The sequence below is a fragment of the Macrotis lagotis genome, chromosome 1, assembly GCF_037893015.1.
Source record: "Macrotis lagotis isolate mMagLag1 chromosome 1, bilby.v1.9.chrom.fasta, whole genome shotgun sequence".
NCBI classification, from domain to species: Eukaryota; Metazoa; Chordata; class Mammalia; order Peramelemorphia; family Peramelidae; genus Macrotis; species Macrotis lagotis.
This window is the reverse complement of record NC_133658.1, coordinates 598679707-598706173: the sequence shown is the minus strand read 5'-3', so window position 1 is coordinate 598706173 and position 26467 is coordinate 598679707. Positions and strand designations below refer to the sequence as shown.

General features: G+C 40.2%; 1 protein-coding gene across 1 annotated transcript in view; it reads right to left on the bottom strand.

Moving 5' to 3' along the window:
* The window catches only part of HS6ST1 (heparan sulfate 6-O-sulfotransferase 1), a 292056-nt gene extending 268978 nt beyond the window's left edge, over nt 1–23078 (bottom strand). Inside the window, exon 1 of the mRNA XM_074214910.1 lies at nt 22350–23078. Coding sequence (XP_074071011.1) covers nt 22350–22867 — 518 coding nt within the window. The 5' untranslated portion in view covers nt 22868–23078. The remainder of the gene's footprint in view (nt 1–22349) is intronic.
* Nucleotides 23079–26467: the final 3389 nt, after the last annotated feature.

Here is a 26467-nt window from a genome sequence, read left to right as displayed (position 1 = left end):
TGAAAGGCTCATTCTGCAATTCCCAAGGAATGTTTAGGAAACAATCTATCCACACTCTCTTCTCCTGGGACAGGACATTTAGGAGATCTGAGGAGTCAAATGAATTGTTTTCCATTTCTAAGAGTAGAATGGAAGGTATTGGGGAAACTAATTTCTGTAAATGAAGGTACAAATGTCAGTAATGCAAATATTTCAGTATTAAGGGCTGGGGGTGGGGAGAATATAGTAATTCAGAAGAAGCTTCTCTCAGAAAAGAAAAACAGGCAAGCTCCAAATTAAGAATTCTAGCATACCATGTACAGAAGAAAGGGTACCTGTCAGGAGAATGCCACCAATATCACAACTTTTCTAAGGTTCAGTTTTATCATCAGATAAAATGAGGATACTGAGCTAAATGATCTCTATGAAAAACTGAGACATAATGGTATCATATCAAGAGTCCTAGACCTAGTCAAAAGCCCTGGGTTCCAATCAAGGCTATAACTCTGCCAAGCTGCAGCATTAGACAAATCTCTTAATCTATACAAACTTCAATCCCCTCATTGATAAAATAGAGACAATACCACTTTACCCTAGAATAACCATTCTAGGGAAAGTGTTTTGTAAATATTAAAATATCATATAAATATGGACTTCTATTATTACCCATCCCAGATCTGACAGCCTATTGTTATTTGAGAAACAGACTTCCAAATGAACAAGTCAGATAAATTGAGAGCAGTATCTGGCTTATACACTCTTTACTTTAAAGAAAGTCATGCTGAAGGGACAGAATCTGGACCTGCACTAGCATATGGAATTCCCTGAGTGAGGAAACTTTCTACTGATACATGGTCAGCTCCTTCATTGAAACATGGCCTCTGAGTTCTGCCCTCCAGTCCACAATCACATAGTAAATATTAAAAAGACTTAAACTCAGATCTTCCTGACCCATTGCCTCAGGGGATCTTCACAGTAGTAATCATCCCCTAACATTTTATTAACAACAACAACAACAACACAAAATTCATAAATAATTTCTGAAGGAATACAGTGATAATTGTATGAAGTGAAATATACCAGCAGGAAGTGTCTCCTCCAATCAATAAACCAGGGAACAAAGAGAAAGAATGAAACTAGAAATGCCCAGATGCTACGGAGCTAAATAGTCTAATATACACTCAGAGGCACAGATAGACTCCAATCATTCAACCAAAAGAACAACCACAAATTGGCTCAGTTGAACAAGGGCAATCCCACTGCCCCACCTGGATGACACTCCTCACCTTTCCTGCTCCTCCACTCCCTCCTCCCATTCAAAAACAACAGGGAAAGTCCCAATGGACAGAAGAAGGAAACGAACAATCACTAAATACACTCACAGATGTATCTAAGGCTCAAAAGAAACCAGTAGCTTATCTAGTATCATGCAGCCTCAGCACAAATGCCAGTCAAACATGCAGCTTGGCAAGACAAACTCAGCAGCTGATGACAGGCAATGGATAATCGGTTCCTGTCAGCCTGCCTCCAGGTGTCCAGGAAAAGGGAAAAAAAAAATCTGGATTTGGTAAAATGAGTCCAAACTCAGGTGACATGGATTCAAGTCTTCCACACTATCAAATATTAATAGGGTCTGATTAAAATTTTCAGAATTGAAAGTGGAGGGGAGAAGATCATCTAGTCCAACACCCTTTGGAAACCCCCTTTTTACAGAAAAAAAGAATCTGAGAAATAGTGGCTAGGGGAGTAAGTGATTTGCTCAGAGAGGGCAAGAAGCAGTGGCTGGATTCAAATCTCAATTCCAAATTCAGTTCCCTTATAATATATCACATTAATCTCTAAGAATCTTTTAAACTGTAATAAATAGTCTATGAGTCTTTGCTCTAATTCAGGGAGGATAAGGGAACAGGGACAACAGGGGTGAGCTGAGTCTCTGTCTAGGAAGTAAGCTTCTTTGTCCTTCTCCAATCACTTTTTCATACTTTTAAGTCTTTCCCCATTCTTAAATTAAATTTACATCAAACATTTGACTATGTTGTTTACATTTAAGCTCCCAGGCCAGCAGAAAGATGGCCCAGAACAATATAGATGCCCTACTAACTCCTTAAGGGAAGGGAATCTAATATGGTCAGTGTGCACATAGTTGGTACTTAATATATTATTATTTAAAGAATGAATAAATTTTACAGATTAGGATTCAGATGAAGAAGAGAATCCTTGTCTTTTCTTCCTCACAGGGAAGCAGTGAGGACTGAACAAGATGATGGACAAGCAAAGTGGTAAAACAATAAAAGGGATGATGTATTTCTTTTTTCATCAGTCTTTTTATATTTTCTAATTTTGCATCTTCTTATTTTGTGTACTATTTGCCCCTCCTCCCTCCTCTTTTTAACAATAAAATCTAAGGGGGTGGGGAGGGAAGAAGACAGGATAATATGCCTCTGTCCTTCAGCACCATTCTCTGGATAAACTAAGGGAAGGACAAAGAGGTCAAGGTCCCCACCAGTCTAAAGTTAAAAAAAAGTTTGAGTTGTTGGAAAAAGCTGTAATGGGCCCTTCTGCAGAGTAGCATTTCATTTATCTGCTAGTGTGAGGAAGAAGCAATTTTATTGGGTAGCTAAAGCTTCTCTCTTCAAATACCAACTTTATTATCATTAGATTTAAATGTTAAGCTTTCTTTTTTTTTTAGGTTTTTTCGGGGCAATGGGGTTAAATGACTTGCCCAAGATCACATAGTGTCTGAGGCCAAATTTGAACTCAGGACCTCCTGATTCCAGGGCCAGTGCTCTATTCACTGCACCCCGAACTGCCCCTTAAATGTTAATCTTTATAAAATACACCATATATTTCCTTTCCTTTTAAAACAAAACAGACTAGGCATTATTTAACCCTTTCTTGCTGATCTCATGTAATCAGTTTGCTATGGTATGCTATCATGCCAATGTCTTGAGGAATGTAGGTTTGTGTAACCTCTCTACTATGGGATCCTAAACTGGCTAAGCATCTTTTCCTTTCTTCCTTCTGCAATCAGGGTTAAGTCACTAGTCCAGGGTCAAACAGCTACTAAGTATGTGAGGTCAAATTTGAACTCAAGTCTTCCTGACTCCAGGGCCCATGCTCGGTCTACTTTGACATGCCCCTGGCTAATGCATTTTGAGTTATTTTTTCCTGTGTTTTTAAAAATTATTTTTCTCTCTCCTCCCTCCCTATGAGGCCATCTACTGTTTGTCTCTAGAGCACAGGTTCTTAAGACATTTTGAGTGTGTCTTGGATCCCTCTACTGAAGTCTATGGACCACTTCTTAAAATAATGATTTTAAATTTATAAAATAAAATACATAGAATTTTAAAAGAAATGAATCACAATGAAATACAATTATAAAGATTTTTTAAAATGTTCAAGGACCCTAGGTTTAGAATCCCTTTCTCTAAAAGGATCAATAAATTAATAAGTACTTATTAAGTAACTAGGTACTATGTGCCAGATGCTATGCTAGACAATGGAGATACAAAGATAAAAATAAAATAATCTCTATTCCCAAAGAAGTTATATTCTAATGAGGAAGGCAATAAGGACTAAGTATATACAGAATAAATATAAGGAGAATAAATGAATGAATGAATGAATGAGTAAATAAAAACAAAGTAGTAAAAGACAGGGAAGTAGAGAAGAAGGATGCCATCAGTTGAGAAGATCAGGTTTGGGAAGAAAATAAAATTTGAACTTTGTCTTGAAAGGAATGGATTCTGTGGAGCATGAATTCTGTGACCCTGAATTTGATTTCTCTCAGAGCCCTTTCTTTTGTATCCTTCTGTGTGTCCCTACTTGCTGCTGACAGCCAAAAATTTCTTCTCTTCTACCAATTCAAGGTGAGAAGATAGAGGTAAAAATTCTTCTTAAAAAGGAATGGTCTTGACTCTTTTCTCAGCTCTGGAAGGATTTGGAATTAAACAAAAACAACCTTCAACCAGGCCAGGAAGCATACCCTGCCCTCCTCCACAGTCCTTCCAACTACCCACACATCTGCCACAAGTACCACTAGCAAAAGAAAATAAAGTCTGAGGCATGGGTGTAAGGGGGGAGGGGGAAGGGAGAGAGAGAGAGAGAGAGAGAGAGAGAGAGAGAGAGAGAGAGAGAGAGAGAGAGAGAGAGAGAGAGAGAGAGATTCAAGTCAAGATGATTAGCTAACTGAGAATTATGGAGGTGGGTCACTCAAGGCAGCCAAAAACTTCAAGGGAAATTGAGGGGCAGAAATTGCTCTACAATTTTGCAAACAATTAACTCCAGTGATTTTAATCCCTTCAATTACTATATTTTTAAAACAATTATTGATTTGCTCTCTGATTTTCCTCCCCTTGAGTTTTTTTTTTTAATGCAAATAGAGGCAGCAGCTGCTCACACCAGTGTGACTCTATGGGATAGAGTGAGGGATAGTCAACCCAAATATATATTGTTTCTTTGTATTCATGCATTCACAAAGACTATAACAAACAATTCAAAAGACTTGTGTTTGGCCTCAGTTAAAGACTAGGTTAGAGATGGGAGAAAGTTATATACTGGAGTCAGTCACAAGAATATTTCGCCAGTTATTATCATACCTAGGGCTTTGACTCTGGTCTCTGAAGTTTGTTCCTTTCTGGGAGATTAGCTATTCTGGGTCAGAAGCTATTGTCTTGTGCTTTGTACTAGGCTGAAGTCCTCTCACACTGGCAAGGCCTATTCAAATTTCACATTCTGCCCCACAGGTAATATAACCTGGACTTCAACATGCAATAGAAAAGAATATGTCACCTGAGCTCTCAACCCAAAAACCTGACAAGAATTCAAGAATTCTACAGGCTATGTCTCCCATCTATCTAACTTTGTACCCCACTATCCCCTGAATGTGAACCCTCTTGTCAGATTGGTTTCTTCACTCCCTCTGGTATATCAAGATTTCTCTACTATGCACCTAAATGGATAAAATGTAGACTTCACGAGGCTAAGGAAGTATATTATTTTTATCTTACTATCTCATGCCTAACAAGGAGTAGGCACTTAAAAGTTTATTAAATTAAATCAGACCTTTGTTGAATAGCATCTAACATTATAGCATCTTGATTTTCCTTGTCTATAAAATGGGGATAATAATTGACAAGTGGTGATGAGGAAAGCAGACTATAAAACTTTATAAGAAATATACAAGTGATGATTCTTCTTTTCCAACATGATTAGTATTAAAATATGTTTAGCACTGTTATACATATATAAACTAAAATAAATTGCTTTCTTTTGTGGGGTCAGAAGAAGGGAAGGAAGAAAAATGTAAAACTCAAACCTTGTAAAAATGATTTTTTTTGAAAACTCATTGCATGTGGCCAGAAAAATAAATAAATAAAATATTTAAATATAAAAAATAAATACGCAAATGAGATTTTTAAAAATTATTATTATACAAATCCTAACTATTTTTCAATGTCCAGCTCAAGATCTCCCCCCTACAGGAAGATTTTCTTAACCACACAGTTGGATTTAGAAAAGAAAGGCTCCTTAAAAACTGATCATCTAGTTCAATACCCTTCTTTTTCAGATGAGGAAACGGTCAGTTTTTTAAAACAAATTCTTATTTTTAATTTTTAGTTTCAAATTCTCCCTCTCCCTTTCCCCTTTTTTCTCCCTATTGTGAGTTGCTACAGAGGCAGGATTAGAACCTGAAGTCCAAAATTAGTGCCCTTTTCCCCCTAAGCTTTTTTCACCTCTGAACTCCCATTGCCATATGGTTTACAACACAGATTTTGTAATTCATTCTTGTATTGCTACTTATGCTCAGGTCTTCTGTCCCCAATTAGACCATAAGAACCTTGAAGGCAATTATGACATGATATACAAAATGTAGCCCCAGTATTAAATGGGCATAAAGCATATCCTTGGTGCTTGTTGAAATGAACTGATATTTAAAAGATTTCTGAACATTGACACTCTCTCCCCTAAGAGAAGTACAGTTCACACAGTATGAAGTCAATTTATTAACCTCATTATCCCAAGAGGTGGTAGAGACAGAAGATACATAGTGTCAAAACAGGTTTAGGTAATTTATCCTGGGTAACAGAAACATACAGGGTTATTAAGAAAAACAAATTTGTTTCAAGCCTGTGCCTAATCTTTTGAAAATATATCATAGAAGATCAGCCATGACATCCCAAGAATCATCATTTGTTACTTTTTTTATTTTATGATTCAGGGTCATCATTAAAAAGATAACAGAGGCAAAATCCTAGATTAGAGGAATTAAAGTTTAGTCTTTAAATATATTAAATACATTGTCTTCAGAATTGTTGCCCTAAGAATACAAAAGAAATCAGAATAAGGTCATAGATGCCAACCAGTGAATACTTCCTCCAATCCAACAAGACTCAGCTCCTGTTCCCTCTCCCTGATGGGTCTCTATGGATATTTAAAGGTCAATTTATTCTCTCTTCCCTTGAATTATCCTGAAGAGGTCTGGAACCTTTGGTCTTGCTAAACTCGGGGCTTCCTCATGCAGAATTTCTTAAGAGGTTTTAATTCTGTGCACAAAGGGCATGATTTTTTTTAAAAAAGGGTTAGTTTTTTTTTTTTTGACGAGGCTCAGCATTTCAAGGGCACGGGTTGGTTCAAAACAGAGTAATCAAGCTAAGTTTTAATGTCTTTGTCCACAGCTCACAAACACCTCCTTTTAAGAGCTCCAGTGAAAGGGAGTAGACACACACACGAAAAAGAGATGATGGGAAATATCAAAAAAAAAGTTTTTTTTTTCCAACCATCACTATTCAAAAGATATAAGGCCTTTCTCCTTATAAATGTTTTTTAATAAAAATGCCAGAGATCTCAAGTAAGTCACAACTCAAGTGAATTAAAAAAATAAAAATGTATTCAAAACTTTCTTGGGAAAAGGCAGCATCATTAGAGAATTTAAGACTGTTTAGGTCACTCTTAAATTTCTTTATTTTCATTCAATTGTATTGGTTTTTGGAGTTGAGGCATGATGGGCACCAAAAACAACAAGAACCAAAACCACAAGAAAAAAACACCACCAAACCAAAAACAAAGAAACTCTTGTGTGAAGCAATCAGAAGGAAAACTGCCTATATTACAAAGAAACTTACAGCAAGCAATCAAAGAGCTCCTAGGGAATTTGACTGGTGGAGACTGTCTCGCCTTTGTTTATTCTGAGGGGTATCCCTAAAGCTCACTGGGAAAAAACTTCAGGGTTTCAGTCTGGATTTCAAGGTAAGTGCTTCATTCTTTTTGTTTTTCTTTTCCAAAGAAAAACAAACTTTTCCCAAGTATCAACCCCACACCAAACCCACCACATCAGACTATTGGGAAGACTGCTGCTACTACCTCATTTGGAATGCCTACCCACCCAGATCTTCTCTACTATTCAAATCTTTAAGGTCCAATTCAGGAACTGGTCATGGTGATTTTTCTCTTTATTTTTCTTACTTGGGCATTTCCTCATATATTGACTGATATGTTGTTTTCACCCCAACTCCTCACCTAATCCCAGAAATTGCAAAACTCTTCAATGGCAAAGACAATCCCCCCCACACACACACATACACACTCAGCGTCTCTCTCTCTCTCTCTCTCTCTCTCTCTCTCTCTCTCTCACACACACACACACACACACACACACACACACACACACACACACGTCTTATGGTAGCCATCTCTGGGGAAAGGAAAAAAAGAAATTTACATTTAAAAGGAGTATCAAGTTGCACACAATAGATTTGTGCAATCACGTTTTTATTATTTTACTATATTATAGAAAAGCTTGTATTATAAATTAAAAAGATAAAGCATTGAAAATAAATATCTTGCTCTGAGTAAGTTAATAAATGAATCCGGAACATAGGATTTGTCATCCATGTACTAGACAACCATTTTGGTCATTTTTCTGATGTTAAGTACTCATTAGTCAACTGCAGTTTCTTTCAATGATGCCAACTCTAATGATCTGTTTAGCCTTAGAAATCAGGTGAGCTAAACTCAGATACTAACTGATCAAAAGTAAGTCAGGAAAGGAAAAGTAAAGGAAAACTTAAAAAACTAAAACTAAAAAAACTAAAGGAAAAGTAAAACTCCAACAATTGGGAGATCAATCTGAACTAAGGAAAAGTTGAATTATTATATAATAATTTTAAATGCCTGTTTAAATGTTCTCTCTTTTAAAAGACACACAATGACTCCTTATTGGTCCACAATGTATTAGAATCCATCTTCAGTAATTCACTTTAAAGAGCAGATAATTGGTATTCAGAAGAGAAAATAGAATTGAGTGGGAAAGACTTGAGAGGTCCTCTAATCCAACCTACTTACTTTAGAGATGAAAAGAGAAAGGTGAAATGATTTGCCCAAAGTTATAAAGCAGTCTCAGGATTAAAACCCAGGCCCTCTGATGGCAAATATAGCAAGTACTCTTTCCACTCTACCACACTCCACCACATAAGTACTTGAACAATTTTCTTCTTTTAAAATATTGTTTACAGTATTAACTGCTTAATAGCAATTTCCTTCACAGATGGAACAAGGAAGCATTTTAATCCACCCTGGTCTGAGGCGGCTTTTGGGAACTGTTGAATGTGAGTATCAGAAAAATGGGAGTTCAAATGTTTATTCTGACAAGGAGCACAAAAACACAAGAAAGTGAGACTCAGAAAAGTTTAGCAATTTAATGTCACAAAGATATTACTGGGGGGGATTCAAACCCAGGTGCAATGGTTTCAAACCCAGTCCTCTTTTCACTGTACCACTTATTTAGTTGTGTGACTTCCAATGGAAGTAATTAATCTAATTTCCTTATCTGTAAAATGGGGAGAATACCCTGTAGAACTGACTTCACAGGATTTTTGTGAGACTCAGATATGACAATGTATGTGGAAACTCTTTGGAGACCTTAAAATGCTATACAATGGTTTATAAAGGCTAAATTCTAATACTCCTATGACCTCTTCCCCTCATTCTATCCTGTACACCTCCCAGTTTCATCTTCCTAAATCATTGCTTACCTAATGTAACCATCCTGTTCCTACATATCCGATTGATTCAGTCAAAAAAGCATTTATTCACAAGTCTCCTATCTTCATGCTAGAAGTTAGAAATACAAAGTCAAAAATCAATGGTTCAATCAGTATTCTTAACCAAGAGTATCAAGTTGGAATTTTTTAAACTGGCAGTCAAAGTCTTCTACAACAATCTAGCTGCATCTTACCTTTCCAACCTCAGTTCTGATATATTCCCCATGACAAATGTTGTTCTTTCTTGGCTTTATTCATACCAAAAAACTCACCTGTTGTAATTCCTTCTTCTTTACCTTTGCTTATCATTTCAAGTACCTAGTCCTATTTTTCACAGTCAATCTAAGGGTCCATCCATCTATTTTTCACAGTTAATTTCAATTCAGCAGCCATTTATTCAAATGTCTACTATTTGACCAACACAGTGCTAAGTGTTGGATATTCAAAGCCAGAAACCCAATACCAGATAGTCCCTAGTTTTCTAGGAACTTATATTCTTTTGGAGATAGGGGAACAAAATGAGAGACAGAGAAAGAGAACGTACAAAATGTACATAGATAACACAAAATAAATTCAAAAGACATTTTGAGTGAGAGGAAAAGAGGGGACACGAAAGTTATACTGCATGAGATAGCACTAAATCTGATTCTTGAAAGGAACTTAAGAGGTGTGATGCCAGATCACCTCTGTTTGCCTTAGTTTCTTTAAACTGCAAAATGGGTATAACAGCATCTGCTTTTGCAGGGTATTTGTGAAGATAGGATGAGAAAATATTTTCAAAAGAAATACTTAATACAGGACCTTGCCCATGATAGAAGCCATATAGATGATTAATTTCTTCCCTTTCCCCCATATATAACATTCTCTGTATCTTTGTAGGATGTATCCCATGCTAGAATTCACTCTTCCTTTTGATCATTTCTTCCCTTCAAAGTTCACTTCCTATATGAAGGTGTTTTATTAAAAATTCTAATACCTGCTAGTCCCTCACCACCAAAAACACCTTGTTATTTATTTTATATATTTATGTATTAAAAATTGTCTGCAAAGACAATATTCCTGTTCCTGAGAATAAGAATTTTGTTATTCTAGTTTTCTGTATCTCCAAAGTCCACCAGAGCTCATCCAATACCTACTTAATAAACATATGTTAATTGAGTGCTTCTGAGGGCTACAGTCACACATCTTTGTAATATTCAATTTTATCCTGATGATTGGATCTAGAATTCAGAATATTTTCATGATAGACAAGGGAAATGAGGCCCAAAGGCTAAGTGATTTACCTAAGGTACTACAGATGATAAATGATACAGTTGGGAATGGAACACATTTCCTGACCCCCACCAAGTCTAATTTCATTTCCATACATGATATCTCCAGTAATCACATATTGTTTTCCACTGTTATTTAACTCTGTGTGTGTGTGTGTGTGTGTGTGTGTGTGTGTGTGTGTGTTCTGATGAAGAAAGCTGGGTGCAATAGTGGATAGAACAAGGGATACAGTAACAGGAAAAATCTGAATTCCATTCTGACCTCAGACGTTAGCTTAGCTGTGTGACCCTGACCAAGTCACTTAATCTCTCTCAGTCTTTGTTTTCCTCGTCTGTAAAATAGGAATAATAAAATATACAATAAAACAAAAATGGGACAAATATTGTTTGTCCTTCATTCTGGAAGAAGATCATGACATCAGGGAGGTGATTCCATGATAAGCAGGTGAATTGAATTTGAGTGAGGGGGTGCTATGCTAAGTCACCAGTCTCATTTTTCTCCTCCAGAGCTATCTGGGTCCAAAGGAGGTTTGTTGTATGATAGAGTAGGTATGAATGATAAGCACTTTGCGCTGTGTTCCAAAAAAGCCACTGATCAACAATTCTGATTAAATATTTAATAAAATTCTTTTAAGTGCAAGATATAGTGCTAGGGCTAGGATTATAAATACAATAAAAGAAATAGTCCTTACCTTCCAAGAGCTTGCATTTTTTTGGGAGAGGGGGATTATGAATTATATTCAAAGGAACACAAAGTAATTTCAGGAAGGACAATGCTATTTTGATAACTGCTCTAATTCTATAATGACATCTGACATCAACTCATCTCATCAGCAACTGTCATTCAGAATGAAAAGAATGCTTCTTCCTAAAGCTACTTAAGAGAATTTTGCCAAATATTTTTTCAGTAAATCAAGGGATAAGAGTGGGCACACTAAATTATCCTCAAAAAAAGATCTCCTTTTAAATATGTCAATATAAAACACCCGAATCCAGTCACTGCATTATAGCCTAAAAATGAAACCCCGTTTAAGAGGAGTAATATGAGAGTCAGTGAATTGGATATCACAGCCCAGGGCCATTTCTGGGGAGTACAAGCTTCCTGTGAGCAGGGATTATAGCATTTTTTGTCTTTGTACCACGAACATTTAGCATAGCACCTGGCCTGTAGCCGGTACCTAACAAATGCTTGTGAATTGACTACTGGGAACAAAGGGAGTTAAAGTTATATAGTCAACTAAATTTTAGATTGCTTTAAGTCAGAAAGTCTTCTTGAAATTCTGTTATTTCCTTTTCCAGTTCTCTCCTCCCAAGTACTTCCCTTAAAAGGAAACTGTGAATTCCTTGAGGTTAGGGAAGTACTGGGTTTTTTATCTTTAAAATAGTGCCTTGGGGCAGCTAGGTGGTACAGTGGGTAGAGTCAAGAGAACCTGAGTTCAAATATGACCTCAGACACTTAATTACCTAGCTGTGCTCTAAATAATTGCTTATTATAGAAATGCAAATTAAAGCAGCTCTGAGGTACCATCTCACACCTATCAGACTGGCCAATATGATCAGAAAGGACAATGATCAATGTTGGAAGGGATATGGGAAATCTGGGACACTAATACATTGTTGGTGGAGCTGTCAACTCATCCAACCTTTCTGAAGAGCAATTTGGAATTACGCTCAAAGGGCAATAAAAAAATGTGCATTCCCTTTGATCTAGCAATACCACTACTGAGTCTATACCCTGAGGAATTAATGAAAAAAGGGTAAAAACATCACTTGTACAAGAATATTTAATAGCAGCTCTGTTTGTGGTGGTAAAGAATTGGAAATTGAGTTAATGCCCATCAATTGGGGAATGGCTGAACAAATTGTAGTATATGTACATTATGGAACACTATTGTTCTATTAGAAACCAGGAGGGATGGGAATTCGGGGAAGCTTTGAAGGATTTGCATGAACTGATGCTGAGTGAGATGAGCAGAACCAGAAGGACACTGTGTATACCCTAACAGCAACATGGGGGGCGATGATCAACCTTGATGGACTTGCTCATTTCATAAGAGCAACAATCAGGGACAATTTTGGAGTATCTGCTATGGAGAATACCATCTGTATCCAGAGAAAGAATTGTGGAGTTTGAACAAAGACCAAAGACTATTACCATCAAATTAGAAAAAAAACCATTATCTTATTGTGTAATTTTGCTGTCTCTTATATTTTATTTTATTTTTTCACTTAAGGATACGATTTCTCTCTCAACACATTCAATTTAGATCAATGCATACCATGGAACAATGTAAAGACTAACAGACTACCTTCTGTGGAGGGTGGGGGAGGGAGGGAAGTGAGATTAAGGGGAAAATTATAAAATTCAAAAATAAATAAAAATTTGAAAAATTACCTAGTTGTGTTGTGTGTCCCGTGAACAAGTCACTTAACCCTGTGGCCTTGCAAAAAAACAAAAAATAAATAAAATATAATAAAATACAATAGTACCTTGATTTTTATTGTTGTTATACAATTGTTTCAGTCATACCAGACTCTTCCTGACCCCATTTGGGGTTTGCTTGGCAAAGATACTAGAGTGGTTGACCATTTCCTTTTCAAGCTCATTTTATAGATGAGGAAACCAAGGCAAAAAAAAGTTAATTGACTTGCATCTGATCATCTAGCTCTCATGCCAGATATGAACTTGGGTTTTCTTGATTCCAAATTCTATTCACTGTTCCATCTAGCTGCCCTTTGAACACATTGTAGGTGCTAAATAATTGATTGAATCTGAATATAAAAAAATAAACTGAATACGCCTATCCTCCAGAAAAACAGAGATTTGTTAGTTCTTTCCTATCCTCTTAAACCCTTTTCCTTATATACAGGGTAGCCTGACCTTTACCAGTATTGTTGGATTGACCTTTAACATCTTCAGCTCCCTGTCCTTGTTCTTATCACTGTTTCCCTCATCCCCAACAAAACCCTGACTTCTTTTCTCTTCTTTCTATGCATTTAAGTCATTGAGTGCTTCTGCCTAGCAATTCTGTGAACTTAGTTTGCTTTTGTTTTTAGTATTTTGACAAGTATTTCAATATATTTTCTTTCTAATTTTCTAAATTTTATTTTACTCATTTAAAAACATTCTGAGGAATCCATATCTTTACAGCCTGCCAAATTGGGTATATGACAAAAAAAGATAAAGAACCTTTGACTGACATGAAGGCACCTGCTGCTTGTACCACAAATCTTTTAGGGTGAATAAAAGGCTTTGTTCCAATTTCAAGAAATTATTTCAGGCATCATCCAGCAGGTGGGGCAAGGGACAGTGAGCCCTTCCTAATGGTCCCAAAAATATCACCTCAGGTTTATCTGGATTGGAAGGCAGTGTCACATATTTATTTAGTCTGATGCTCTCGACAGCCCTGTGAGGTAGATGGAGTAAGCATTATCATCCTCATTTACAAATGAGACAACAGGTATAGAGAGATTAAGGGGCAACATACCTAAGACTCAAATCCAGTTCTTCTGAGCCTGAGTTCAAGGACAAAGTGAAGGGGCTATCCCAGATCACTTTTGAGATCCCCTACAATTATAAGGCTATATTCCTCTGTTCTTTTATAGGCTAAGCAAATTCTTCTTCAACTACAGCACCTTAGGTCCTGGGATATAAAAGTCTTGTTTTTTCTTCTTAAAAGCAATCTCCTATCATACTCCTTTCCTCTAAAAATATTTTTCTGAAGAATTCTAAATTGCAAATCATTTCAACATCTTTTCCAGATGCAGCCATCAATAATATTAATAATAATGATATAATAATAATAGTGATGGTAATAATAGTTAACATTCTTTGAAGAATTGCAAAACACTTTGCCTACATTAATTACATCAACTGATCTTCCTAATCCTGTGCGGTAAGTATGGCTGGGATTATTATACCCATTTTACAAATGATGAAACTTGCCCATCATCTCAGTCAGTATTAGAGGCAGAACTCAGTTCTTTGCAGTCCTTGGACCCCAAGATCAGAAGGTTTTTTTTTCTTATAACAAACAAATAAGTTCTCAAATACCCCTTTCTGAAAAGAAAAGTTATTACACAATGATTCAAGAATTGATATTTATCTAGTATATCATAGGATCCAGCCTGAAACAGCCTGGGGTAGGAATGCAGGGAATGACTAGCAGAGAAAGAAAACCTTGACCCTTGGAACAAACTGGAGAGTGCAGGTGGTATTCTGAATCTGTGCCTGTTTGTTTTACATAAGTCAAACTCCAGGCCATGTTGTTCCCCCCTCCCAAATCAACACTGGTGCTATTCTGTTTATTGGTTTAAAATACTTTGGAAGAAAATGAATCTCAAGCAACATCAATGAACAGGAAGATTTGGTTTCACCATTTCAGTGACATTTTAAAGACTTCATGAGTTATAGAAGAGAACTCATCTCACAATTCAGAAGCACTGTGTTAAAAACATGTTGGCAGTGAGTGATTTGGAAATTTTCTTCCTCACTAATTTTTTTTGAAGTTAATTTTAAAAACCTAACAACTTGGAATCGTGTTTCTGAGCAGCTTGACACTCTTCAAAGCCTAGCTTGTGTCTTATCTTTTCCTTGAAGACTTCTCTAACAAAGATGCATGTTGTAGGGCAGAATTGTGGAAAAGAACACTGAATTTGAATTCGAAGCCTCACTGGCAAGAGGAGGAATAGATTTTAAGGAGGAAAAAAGATGTCAAAAAACAACAGATATCAATTTGAATAACAAGATTTATTCTCTCTTTTTTTCAATGGGGAAGGGTAATGAGGAGAAACTTTTTTAAATGAAAAAAATTTAGTTACAAAAAAAGAAAATGGAAGAAATGGAGAGGCCAGTACAATAAAATGACAAAGAATGAGAGATTGTTCCTAGGGAGATCTTCTTGGCCATATAATTTTGAAGCAAAAGGAAGGTAACTTGATGGAATATATAAAAAAACCAAGTTATACATGGCCTCAAAAAAAAAGAAAGAACTGTTAACATTTTAATCTTTTTTATACAAGCCCCCAAAATAATATCTAATGAATTTCTCTAAGTACAATAAGAATGATCTACTTACTTTGTGTTTTTTTTTTATAGTTTAAATTTCAGATCCTATCATTTACTGTTTTCAGAACTTTGAACAAGTTATATCAAATTTCTGGGCCTCAGCCTCCTTAATTAAAAACAAGAAATTTGGATTAAACAGACCCTAAAAGTCTCTTCCAAGTCTAAAGCTGTTATCCTATTACTGGATGATATATTATATCCTTTCTAGCTCTAATCCCTAACCTTATGATAATATCTTAACCATAGATATCTATCTTTGCCTCCTCAGAAGTCTAGAACTTATTGCTTGTACATTTTATTTTTTAGTTATCTTTTCTTACAGTCTCAACTTTTATAAAGTAAGTTTCCTCAGTATAAGGATGGTATCTTAGCCTTAGATGTCCTCTCTTGACCTCACCTCTCCTACTACAACAGAGATGTTAAATTCATAGCTTTTGGCCTAAAAACTCCTGATTTTACTGCAGCAGGACCTTAACATTAAAATGTAATTGAGAAATGCTTAACAAAAATAAAAATGCAATACAATATAGATAATGTTAATTTGTGGTTTTCCAAGACAGTATGCAGCCTTGGGAGATCTGTTTCTGACTGAATTTGATACTACTATTACCCTAGATTAGCTGGCACATGTCTTGAATAACTCATGCTTAAACACCTGAATACCCCCACTCCTTCCCTTGGATTTCTTTCAGTATGACTCACCAAAGAATGTTGATGTGTCAGACAGGGAGGTTACAAGGAACAATTTAAGTTCCTAGAGGCCATATAGTATATTGAGGAGAAAACTTTTGTTTCTACATGTTTTATTTAAAAGGAGGTAGCAGTACTAAATATGGCAGTTCCTGGGTGATTGGATCATATGCAACAAAAACGATTATAATCATTCCTAGTCCATCTTGCCTAGCTGCCAAGGAAGTTCAACTTGAATGTAATTAAATCTAATGAATGGTCTAAGAAGAGGTTTCAAGTGAAGACATCTCAGTGTGTCAGGGAAGCTAGGATCTGTGAAGGCAAGGTTAGTCCAAAGTTCCAATAAACAATAATTTCAAAAAAAATAAAACAAAATATTATAAATTGTAATTCATTAAAATAAACCATTTCGAGAAAGTGATTCCTCAACAACTTCTCCTAAGAGATGGGACTTATAGGGATGGAATGAGGTATAAGTTGTCAGATATGGTCAATGTACGTGTTTTTGTGAGTGTTTGTTTTGCTTACTTGTACTTTGTTACAAGGAAAAGTTCTACTGGAAGGAATGGCATCATTGGGAAATTAGAATACTGTTTAAAAAAAGATCAATAAAACAATTTTTAAAACAACAGTTTAGCCCTTTGAAAAAGAAAAGGAGGGATGAGATGAAAGAGCTAAGTTATTCATAAGTTATCAATCAGTAAAATCCAAGTTACAATTAACATCAACTTTAACTTGGGTTTCTGGCTAATAATAGTTGTTGAGTTTTTTTTTTTTAACCAGAGCTTCTATTACTTTGATAAAGGATGCTGCCAAAGAGGAAGTTTAGAGGATTAAGTGACTTGACCAAAGTCACACAATCCCATATGTATCAGAGACAGGATTGTGAATCTCTGTGATTCTCCACAGCTACTCTTTATTCATTTCTTTTATCTATACAATATCTCCTTAGGTAGTCTGCTTCCATTGTACCATGTTATACAAAGTTATGTAATCATAGCTTTCATTTACATAGCACTTTATGGTTTATAAAGCACTCTGTATACATTCTCTCATTGATATGAACTTGGGAGTGCCAAGGAACTTTCAACATCAATACCATGGATCCAAAGCAAGAATGACCACTAAATTGGCATCATTAAGGACCAGTAATTATTAGCATTTCCATTATGTGTAGGTGACAGCTCTCTATGGTCAGATCATGAGCAAAACTTGCCTGGCTTTTTCACTAAAAGACTGAACATTAGCCAAACCTCTCTGGCTAATATTGACACAACCCAGGGTTTTAGACAGCATACAACCCACACAAAATGAAAGACAAACATTTGCCAATTCGATTCTTAACATATAAATGCCTGCTTCCCCTGTTCCCCACTACTCAAGAAAAAGATATTAATGATTTTTAAAGATTTCCAAGCTTCATCACAGGAAGTAATTATAAAATGTTTCCATTTCCATTCATCTCCTGTATTTTGAGGCTCCTGAAAGCATAAGCCAACTCCTATCAAATGCAAATGAGTCACCAGAGAAAACGAGGGATAAGAAACTGTGAAAGTTCACACTTTCCCTGAAAAAACAACAACTATGGGCATCTCTTAGGACTTGTCTTTCCAAAATTCAAACGAATAAATAAAAGTCACAAGAAGCTAGGAGAGACTTGATATAGGTATTCCAAAAACAGACAACAAAGGATTTCTAAAAACTGCATCAAAAGCTCATGCTTTCCCCTGGATTCATAAGGGTGTTTTCCATATTTAGATAGCTCCTAGGTCTCTAGACAGATGGGGGCTTTCCTCCCCAATCTCCCCAACCTCTTCAACGCTGGTTAGTGAAATGTTTCAATGAATAGCTCAGCAGGTAAACCTTGGTGACAGACCAGCTTATGCACATACAAAGCCAAGATTAAGTTAGCCTCTTGAGGAGGCTCATTAAAAAAGCAATCTACCCAGTACTTGAAACAGAAATTAAACTGAGAGGGGGAAAAAAGTAATACGGTAGCCCTAATATAGTCCCAGTGAGATGGAGAACACATAGAGTTTTACAAAGCAGATGCCCGCTAGTACTTAAACTGAGTTTTATAAAGAAACATCATGCTTTATCATCTCAAGGCCACCCCTGTGATGCATGGCTGTGAGAAACACTAGTGAACTGGAGTCTTTTCACACCCTGCTCAATTGAGTAGGTAAAATGACCTAGGATTGTTCAGTTTCATCTTTGCTTAATTACAACTCATTTCCAACTACTTGTTCTTGAACCATTAATGGGGCCTGTGGAGTACGATGGAGGATTAAAGAGAGATCTCCATTCTTTGTGACTTGACCTGCAAAGATATTGTCTCTCTTCCAACCCCAATTTCTCCTAGCCCCATCCCCATTCCCAATTAACTTTTCTCCCATTCCTCGATTGATATTTCTAACTGAGTAGTTTGCAAAAGGGAGCACACGGTAAGCAAGGTGGAGCTACTCCTAGTGGAGGGGGAAAAATTAAGGCAAGGGACCATCACCTACTCTACACAAAATGAAATTTAGTCTGAAGAGGTTGAGTTGCAGAAGCTCCCCTCACAGAAAGAAAAAAAGAATTTTCCTGATGTGAAACTAAGATATCTCTGATTCACCATCAACATCACTTCAAATGACTGTAAAGTCTCTGAAGATGGAGAAGAATGTATTTTGCACATACATTTCTCCTCCTCCCTACAACTCTGAGAAGTGGCAGTCAGAAAGCAATACCCATTTATAGATAAGTCAGGATTTAGAAAACCACAAGAAAAGGAAACAACTGAAGCTCTTGTCCAATCAGCCGACTTTGTTTACTAAGTTAGCACATCTATCCTGTCCCTTTTCTGCTTTGTTCAATGATGATCAGTCACTGGAACACAGAATCCTGTGATCTTCTGATGGTTCTAAGATTTCCCCTATTGTTCAATCCAACATGGAACACCAGAACAATAAAAGGGGGGTGTAACTACACTGGGAATTTATGTACCATGCCTAGCCTATATAATGATAAGACCCCAATTCCTTGGAAAGTCTGAGGCTTTTGGCAGGTGGACCCTGCTGAATACCTTTCAAGTTTTGAAAGGCAGGGTGGGTAAAAGGAAGGTGCTCTAGTTAAGATTGGATTCTGCTTTTTAGAAAGGGCATATCACTGGTAGTAAAACAGGCAACAGTCCCTGGATTCATTCATACCAAGTTTAAAAAGCAAAAAACAAACAACAAAGCAGATCCCCAAACTACAGAGTTTATAACAACCTTGGTAGCCATTCCATAGTAAAATAAAGGATTATCCCTGAGCTACCATATAAAAAAAAGACAACATGGAAAAGTATCCTTACAGAAAATAAAAGAAAAGGATGTTCTTAAAAAGTGTCTGGCTCCGGTATCCTAATCTCATTGGCATCTTGTTGAAATTAGTCTGGAGTAGCATGGGAGGACATGCAACCTCTTTACCCAGTCAACTGATAATTCTTCTAAGATAAGCCTAACTCAGAGGCAACTCCCCATCTAGAGCCAGCAGGTACCCCAAAACTAATCTGTCACACACCTAGGTCAATGACAGTAACAACAAACAAAGGAGAAATCACAGCAGCCTATGCATTTCTGAAAACTCAGTCCTTAGGCAAACAGCTCTGGGCTAGGTAAACAAAAGGCAGCCGGAGAAAAACTAACACTTGGACCTGTTCCCAAACTTGAAGCACCAAAGAAGGCATGCATGCATGCATGCATGCATGCATGCATGCAGGCAGGCAGGCAGGCAGGGGTCACTCCAGAAAGCTAACCTGACATTAACATAGACAATGGAGGGAAAAACTCAATTATTATTATTTTTTTTTGTAATGATGAGGAAACTGGTACCACTCAAGCCCTGTGGGTCTAAAGTCTTCACAAGTGAGTTACTTAACAGCTCAGGATTCCCTCACTCAAAGTGACCCCTAGCACAAAACATCCCTCACCTCTAAAAAATGGAAGAAAGAAAAAGGAAAAAAGGCACTTTTTAAGAAACCCAAATCCAAGGATGAGAAACAGCTAAACAAATCAGCTGGCACATGGTGCTAATAAGCACCTCTTCAGGATTCCCTGGCTGCTAGATTCCTGCCTTCTCTACTTAGATCATGTCTCTACCTGATGCAGAGAACCAACTAACATGAAAGAAAGGTTGGATCCCTTTAAGTCTGATAGACATTTCTTTCTTTCTTTCTTTTTTTTTTTTTAAAAGAAAAGTCAGTGCCTAGACAAATCACCTACCAGCCAGTAGGGGAGTTGGAAAAAGGTCTCATGATAGATAGTTTAGTTTGCTTGTTTTTTTTACTAAGGTTTTGGACTTGAAGGTAATTCTTCCTAAGATTTTGAGTTTAACTAAATGACAAACAGAACAGGTAAATTCCTCCCTGCCCCCAACTCAGTGATACAGAGTAAATTGTCACACAAGTCTTTGTTCTTTCTACACAAAGCAGAAAGAACTGAATCTTTGGGAATACCTTAACCTCCATCGGTCCCCTGGGATCAGGGTGCAAGAACCCTGCTACTGAGACCTAGTGAAATGAGAAAGGGTGACAGAAGCCCGAGAAAAGCTTACTGACTCCATGAGGCAGAAAATCAGATTTGTCGGCAAGCATTAGAAAGGTCAATGGGTAGAAAAGATCCAGCCTGGGACTTGCAGACACTGAAAGACACATGGTCATATCCTTCATAATACAGAGAAGCAGTTTCTAACTTTTGTGAGTTGGTGAATGAAAAGTTTCAAGGTTTTAAGCAGGTAGAAACCCACTCTCCCCTCCTAACCACACATACAGTATGTGTGTGTGTGGTAGCAATACAAAGACTTAAGTGAAGAGGACAGCTTGCCAGTTCAGAGAACTTTGAATCAATGAACTGAAAAGAAGATGGAAAGGAAGAAGGAGGAGAATCTCTAGGGATTTTAAAACCTGTGTTACCCCTTCTAGGAGGATGCAATGTCTAGAGAGGGAATGAGTGCTATAAAGCTGAACCCTGACCATGACTATGGAGGCCCACATGAATGCCCTAAGGTGAACCCTGTAAAAGCCAGGGAGGGGGCTCAGGGTAGGGACAGAAAATCTAGGCACTCTCTTATCAAAGCAAGAAGTCTCAATTGAGGAAAAGCCAACACTGCCACTCTGATGGTATGACTGGAGAGGTAGAAAGAAAGGAAGCCCCCCAAATGATAGAATAGACTGGGGGAGCCAGAGGACAGGGAATGAAGGGGAAAACTGTCCGGGAAGCAATGAGGAGGAAAGGTGAGGGCTGGTTTTGAGAAGGATGTGGGCACATCAAGAAAAGACAAAAATTAAGGGAGGAATTCAACTGAGAAGGCAGGGGGAGAGGCGCTTGGTAGGAAATAAGAGAAGGAATGGGTCACATAGAGTGAGGAAGAGGAGCAAAAGAAAAGGGATGAGGGAGTTGATGGGGGCCAGAAAGGAGAATAGGGTCAGGGAAAGGGTGCAGGTAAGAAAAGAGAGATATAAATGAAAGAATATAAAGAAAAGGACACAGGTAAAAAAAGAGATCTAAATGAAAGTATATAAATGAAAGGATATGGATAAAATAAGAGAGATATAAATGAAAGAATATAAAGGAAAGGACACAAGTAAAAAAGAGATCTAAATGAAAGAATATAAAGGACACAGGTAAAAAGAAGAGGGATGTAAATGAAAGAACATAAAGGAAAGGACAGGTAAAAAGAAGAGGGATGTAAATGAAAGAATATAAAGGAAAGGATGCAGGTTAAAAAAGATACAAATGAAGGAATATAAAGGAAAGGACACAGGTAAAAAAAGGGGGATGTAAATGAAAGAATCTAAAGGAAAGGACACAGGTAAAAAAGAGAGAGATAGGTAAAAGAATATAAAGGAAAGGCACAGGTAAAAAGGAGAGATAAGTAAACGAATATAAAGGAAAGGCACAGGTAAAAAAGAGAGATAAGTAAACGAATATAAAGGAAAGGCACAGGTAAAAGAGAGGTAGGTAAAATAATATAAAGGAAAGGCACAGGTAAAAAAGAGAGAGATAAGTAAAAGAATATAATAAAGGAGAGGCACAGGTTAAAAAGAGAGAGGTAAGTAAAAGAATATAAAGGAAAGGCACAGGTGAAAAAGAGAGAGATAAGTGAAAGAATCTAAAGGAAAGGCCACAGGTCAAAAAAGAGGGATGTAAATGAATTTCACGAAAGGTGCTAAGTTAGAAGGGATGTCCATGAGGAAATGGGGGTGCGCCCAGGAAGGATGGCGGGGGGGGGCACGTCCGCAGTCCGGGGCGCCCCGTCCGCGGCAGGGGTCCCCCTTACCTGGGCGTCTTGAGGGCCGCGTTCTCGCGCTTGTCCAGCACCCCCGGGACGCAGTTGGTGAGCTCGGTCCAGTCGGCGTGCAGCCCGCAGCTCCAGCCGGTGGAGAAGCGGGAGAAGAGCCAGGTCTCCCTGCGGTTGGGCCGGTAGCAGGTGCACTTCTTCTGGCCGGGCCGGCAGTCGCAGGGCACCTCGAGGCGCACGTTCTGCACCAGGTGGCGGCCGAAGGTGGTGCCGCCCGTCTTCTGGATGTGCAGGAAGACGATCACGTCGTCGCCCTTCATGTCGAAGGTGAGCGCCCGCTCCAGCTCGCGCACGGGGAAGTAGTACTTCTTCACGTAGTGCGGGTCGGGCGTGGGGAACAGGTCCAGGTCGTCGGCCGGGGCGCGGCCGCTGGGCGCCCCCAGGCTCAGCCCCGGCCCCACGTACTGGTAGAGGATCAGCATGAAGCACACCGAGCCGGCCACCACCAGCAAGAACTTGCTGGTCCTCTCAACCATGGTCCTCCCGGCTCGCTTCATGTGTCACCATCTCCCAGGGATTGGCCGTTCCTTCGGGGAGGGGGGGACGGCGCCCCGCAGCCTCTGCCCCGGCCGGCGGGCCCCCGGGGGTGCGCGGCCCGGCCCAACTCCGAGGGGGGCCGGGGCGGGGAGGTGTGGGCGGATGGCCCCCGAAGTCGCCCCGAGCCGCGTCCTCTTCCTCCTCCGCCTCCCGAGCGGCGGCGGCGGCGGCGGCGGCCCGGGCCGGCGAGCCGGGAAAGTGGCGGGGGGAGGGGAGCGCCGAGCGGGGCGCAGCCCCCCGCCCCCGCGGCCCCCGCGCCCCGGCAGCTGCCGCCGCCGCCCCCCGCCCGCCGCGGCTCCTGACGCCGCCGCGGCGGCCGCCGGCTCGGGCTGGCCGGCTCGGGTCCTCCGCTACTCGGAGTCCCGGCTTCCTACAGCCTCCGCACGGGGACCGGAGCCCGGCATGCACAGCGCCATCGCCGCCGCCGCCGCCGCCGCCGCCGGGCTCCCAGCTCAGCACCGCAAGCGGCGGCGGCCCCGGCGCAGGCAGGGCAGACGCAGGCACACGCACTCCCGCCCGGCCCGGCTCGCGCGCCCGCGCCCGCGCCCGCCCGCTCGCTCACTGCCTCGCTCGGCCGCTCGCGCCGCCTCTCATCCTCGCTCTGCCTCCCTGCAAAGCCCGCAGTCCTTCTCCTCCTCGTCGTCCTCCGCCTCCTCCTGCAGGCCCCGCCCCCGCCCGGCCCCGCCCCCTCCAACTTTTCGGTTGCTGCCCGCCGCCCGCGCCTTTCCCCCTCCTCAGCTCCCCGCGCTTCTCCTTCGCCTTCTCTTTCCCGATTGTAATTCCAAATGAACTTGGAGAAGCCTCTAGAAAGACGGAGGGACGCGCGGGACCGTGCTTCGCCCTCTCCTCCGCGGGCCGATCGGGCTCCCTTTAACCCCTTCTCCCAACTGGACTGGCGCCAAACGCCGCCTGCAGCCCGCGCCCAAGCGGCGGCCCAGAGCGCGGGGCCAGCGGGCGCGGGGCCAGCGGGCGCGGGGCCAGCCGGCGCGGGGACAGCCGGCGCGGGGACAGCCGGCGCGGGGACAGCGGGCGCGGGGCCAGCCGGCGCGGGGCCAGCCGGCGCGGGGACAGCCGGCGCGGGGACAGCCGGCGCGGGGACAGCCGGCGCGGGGACAGCGGGCGCGGGGCCAGCGGGCGCGGGGACAGCCGGCGCGGGGACAGCCGGCGCGGGGACAGCGGGCGCGGGGACAGCCGGCGCGGGGACAGCCGGCGCGGGGACAGCGGGCGCGGGGACAGCGGGCGCGGGGACAGCCGGCCTCCTGCTCCCGGCTCCGGGCGCCCTGGCTGCCTGACCTTGAAGGAGCTGCCCTTACCCTGCCAGCCTCGCCCCCCTCGTCTACAAAGTGAGAGGGAGTTGGGCTCGAGCAGCGGAAGGTCTTTTCAGTTCTATGATACAATGGTCCTAAAGGGGAGGAGGATGGGATGTGTGTTTGTGTGTTTGTGTGTATGTGTGTGTGTGTGTGTGTGTGTCTGTCTGTCTGTCTGTCTGTCTGTCTGTGTCTGTGTGTGTCTGTGTGTCTGTGTGTGATAGCAATCATAACTCCCAAACCACCTTTAAAAAATAAATCCGTGTCTGTCTGTGTGTCTGTGTGTCTGTGTGTGTGTGTCTGTGTGTGTGTCTGTGTGTGTGTGTCTATGTGTCTGTGTGTGATAGCAATTATAACTTCCAAACCACCTTTAAAAAATAAATCTGTGTGTGTGTGTGTCTGTGTGTGATATAGTAATCATAACTTCCAAACCACCTTTAAAAAATAAATCTGTGTGTCTGTGTGTGTGTGTCTCTGTGTAAGTGATATAGCAATCATGACTACCCTTAACAAATAAATCCGACTAGGATGTTGCATCCGCTGAGGAGGTTTCACTCATTAGCAACGCAGCTTCCATGCTGGGTCTACACTTCTTTTGATGAATGACCCCGCTCTTGCCCATTGGGACCGCCAAGATGATTAATTCCCTGGCCTGGGCAACAGACAACTCACCTTCACTGGGACTTGGCAGGTTGAGCCTCAGAAGTCCCAGGGTGGTGAACCTCAGAATCAGGGGTCTCAGGAGACTTTCAGCTCCTGTCTTTTGTAAACATTCAAAGGCAGAACAGGTAATTTTCCCTCCAATAAGGTCAAAGAGTTGTGGTCAGCAAATTTCTTCAAAATAGAATGACAGCCTCAATTCTTTAGACTTTTACAATACATATGGTGAGTTCTTAATCACCCTTTAGTGTTACCTACTTAGTCCTCTAGATGTGAATCTTTTATTATTATTATTATTATTATTATTATTATTTTAGTTTCTTGCAATGGGGTTAAGTGGCTTACCCAAGGCCACACAGCTAGGTAATTATTAAGTGTCTGAGGCACTCCCGGGACGATGCTCTATCCACTGCACCACTTAGCGACCCCATAGATGTGAGTCTTTTGAAGAGCCTCAGTTAATGATGATTTCCTTTCAATCCTTAAAATATTGCTGTCCTTATTAAAGATTGCCATCTCTTATTATGTTCATCAGAACATAAACTCGGGAGTTTTTCCCAGAAATTAAGTGGGCATCCATCTTTAATTCATCCTCCTGATTCCTATTTCCCAGGCAATAACTGCTGGCCAAGGTTGGCCAAACAAACACCATCTATAAGGTGAGACCTAAATGTGGAGATCTGGCAATGTTCAGTCCACTTCAGTTTTTCCTAGCTGTGTGACAACTCATTTGACCTCATTGAACCTCAGATCTTTCAAAGGTAAAATGAAGATAATACTTGCCTTGCCTAACTTATAGAATTATTTGAAATGTAAGTTTAGATGAGGTAGGTGACAATTTTTCCTGCCAAGTGCCCAATAAATGCTATAGAAGTTTCAGGAATGGGGGTAACAACATGAAATCTTCAGAAATTCACAAAGGCCATTGCTATGATTCACAGACTCCTGAAAATGCTTCAGCATTGCAAGATTACTCTATGTAATACTCAAAATGTTCAGCTGAATCTATGTGGATCCACCTAGATGTTCCCTCCAACCCTGCAAAAAAAATCCATACTGTATAGCTATTGTTCATGTCCATAAGTTCGCCACAGGGGGTCCACCCAATCCAATGTGTATGAATCTTTCCAGGCTTTTTCCTTACAAAGAACTGATACTGGGGAACACTCCAATTGTTCCTCTGTTATCTCTCACTTTCACCACATGGTCAACCCATATCCTAGCAGAAAAGGCTTTTGCATACCACAGGGGCTCAAGGCATGTTTGGTAAATGAATGATGATTGTTGGTTACTAATTTTCAGTCATGTCCAACTCTTCTAACCCCATTTTTGAGATTTTCTTTGCAAAGATGCTAGAGTGGTTTTCATTTCCTTCACCAGATCATTTTATGGTTAAGGAACTGGGGGCAGATAGAATTAAGTGACTTGCTCAGGGTCACACAACTAGTAAGCCTCTGAGACTGGATTTAAACTCACCAAGATGAGTTTTCCCAACTCCAGGCCCAGAGCTCTATCCACTGAATCACCCAGCTGCCCTTGAATGACCCTAATTTGCAGGGAAAAGATTAGAATAGAATATACACCTAGTAATAT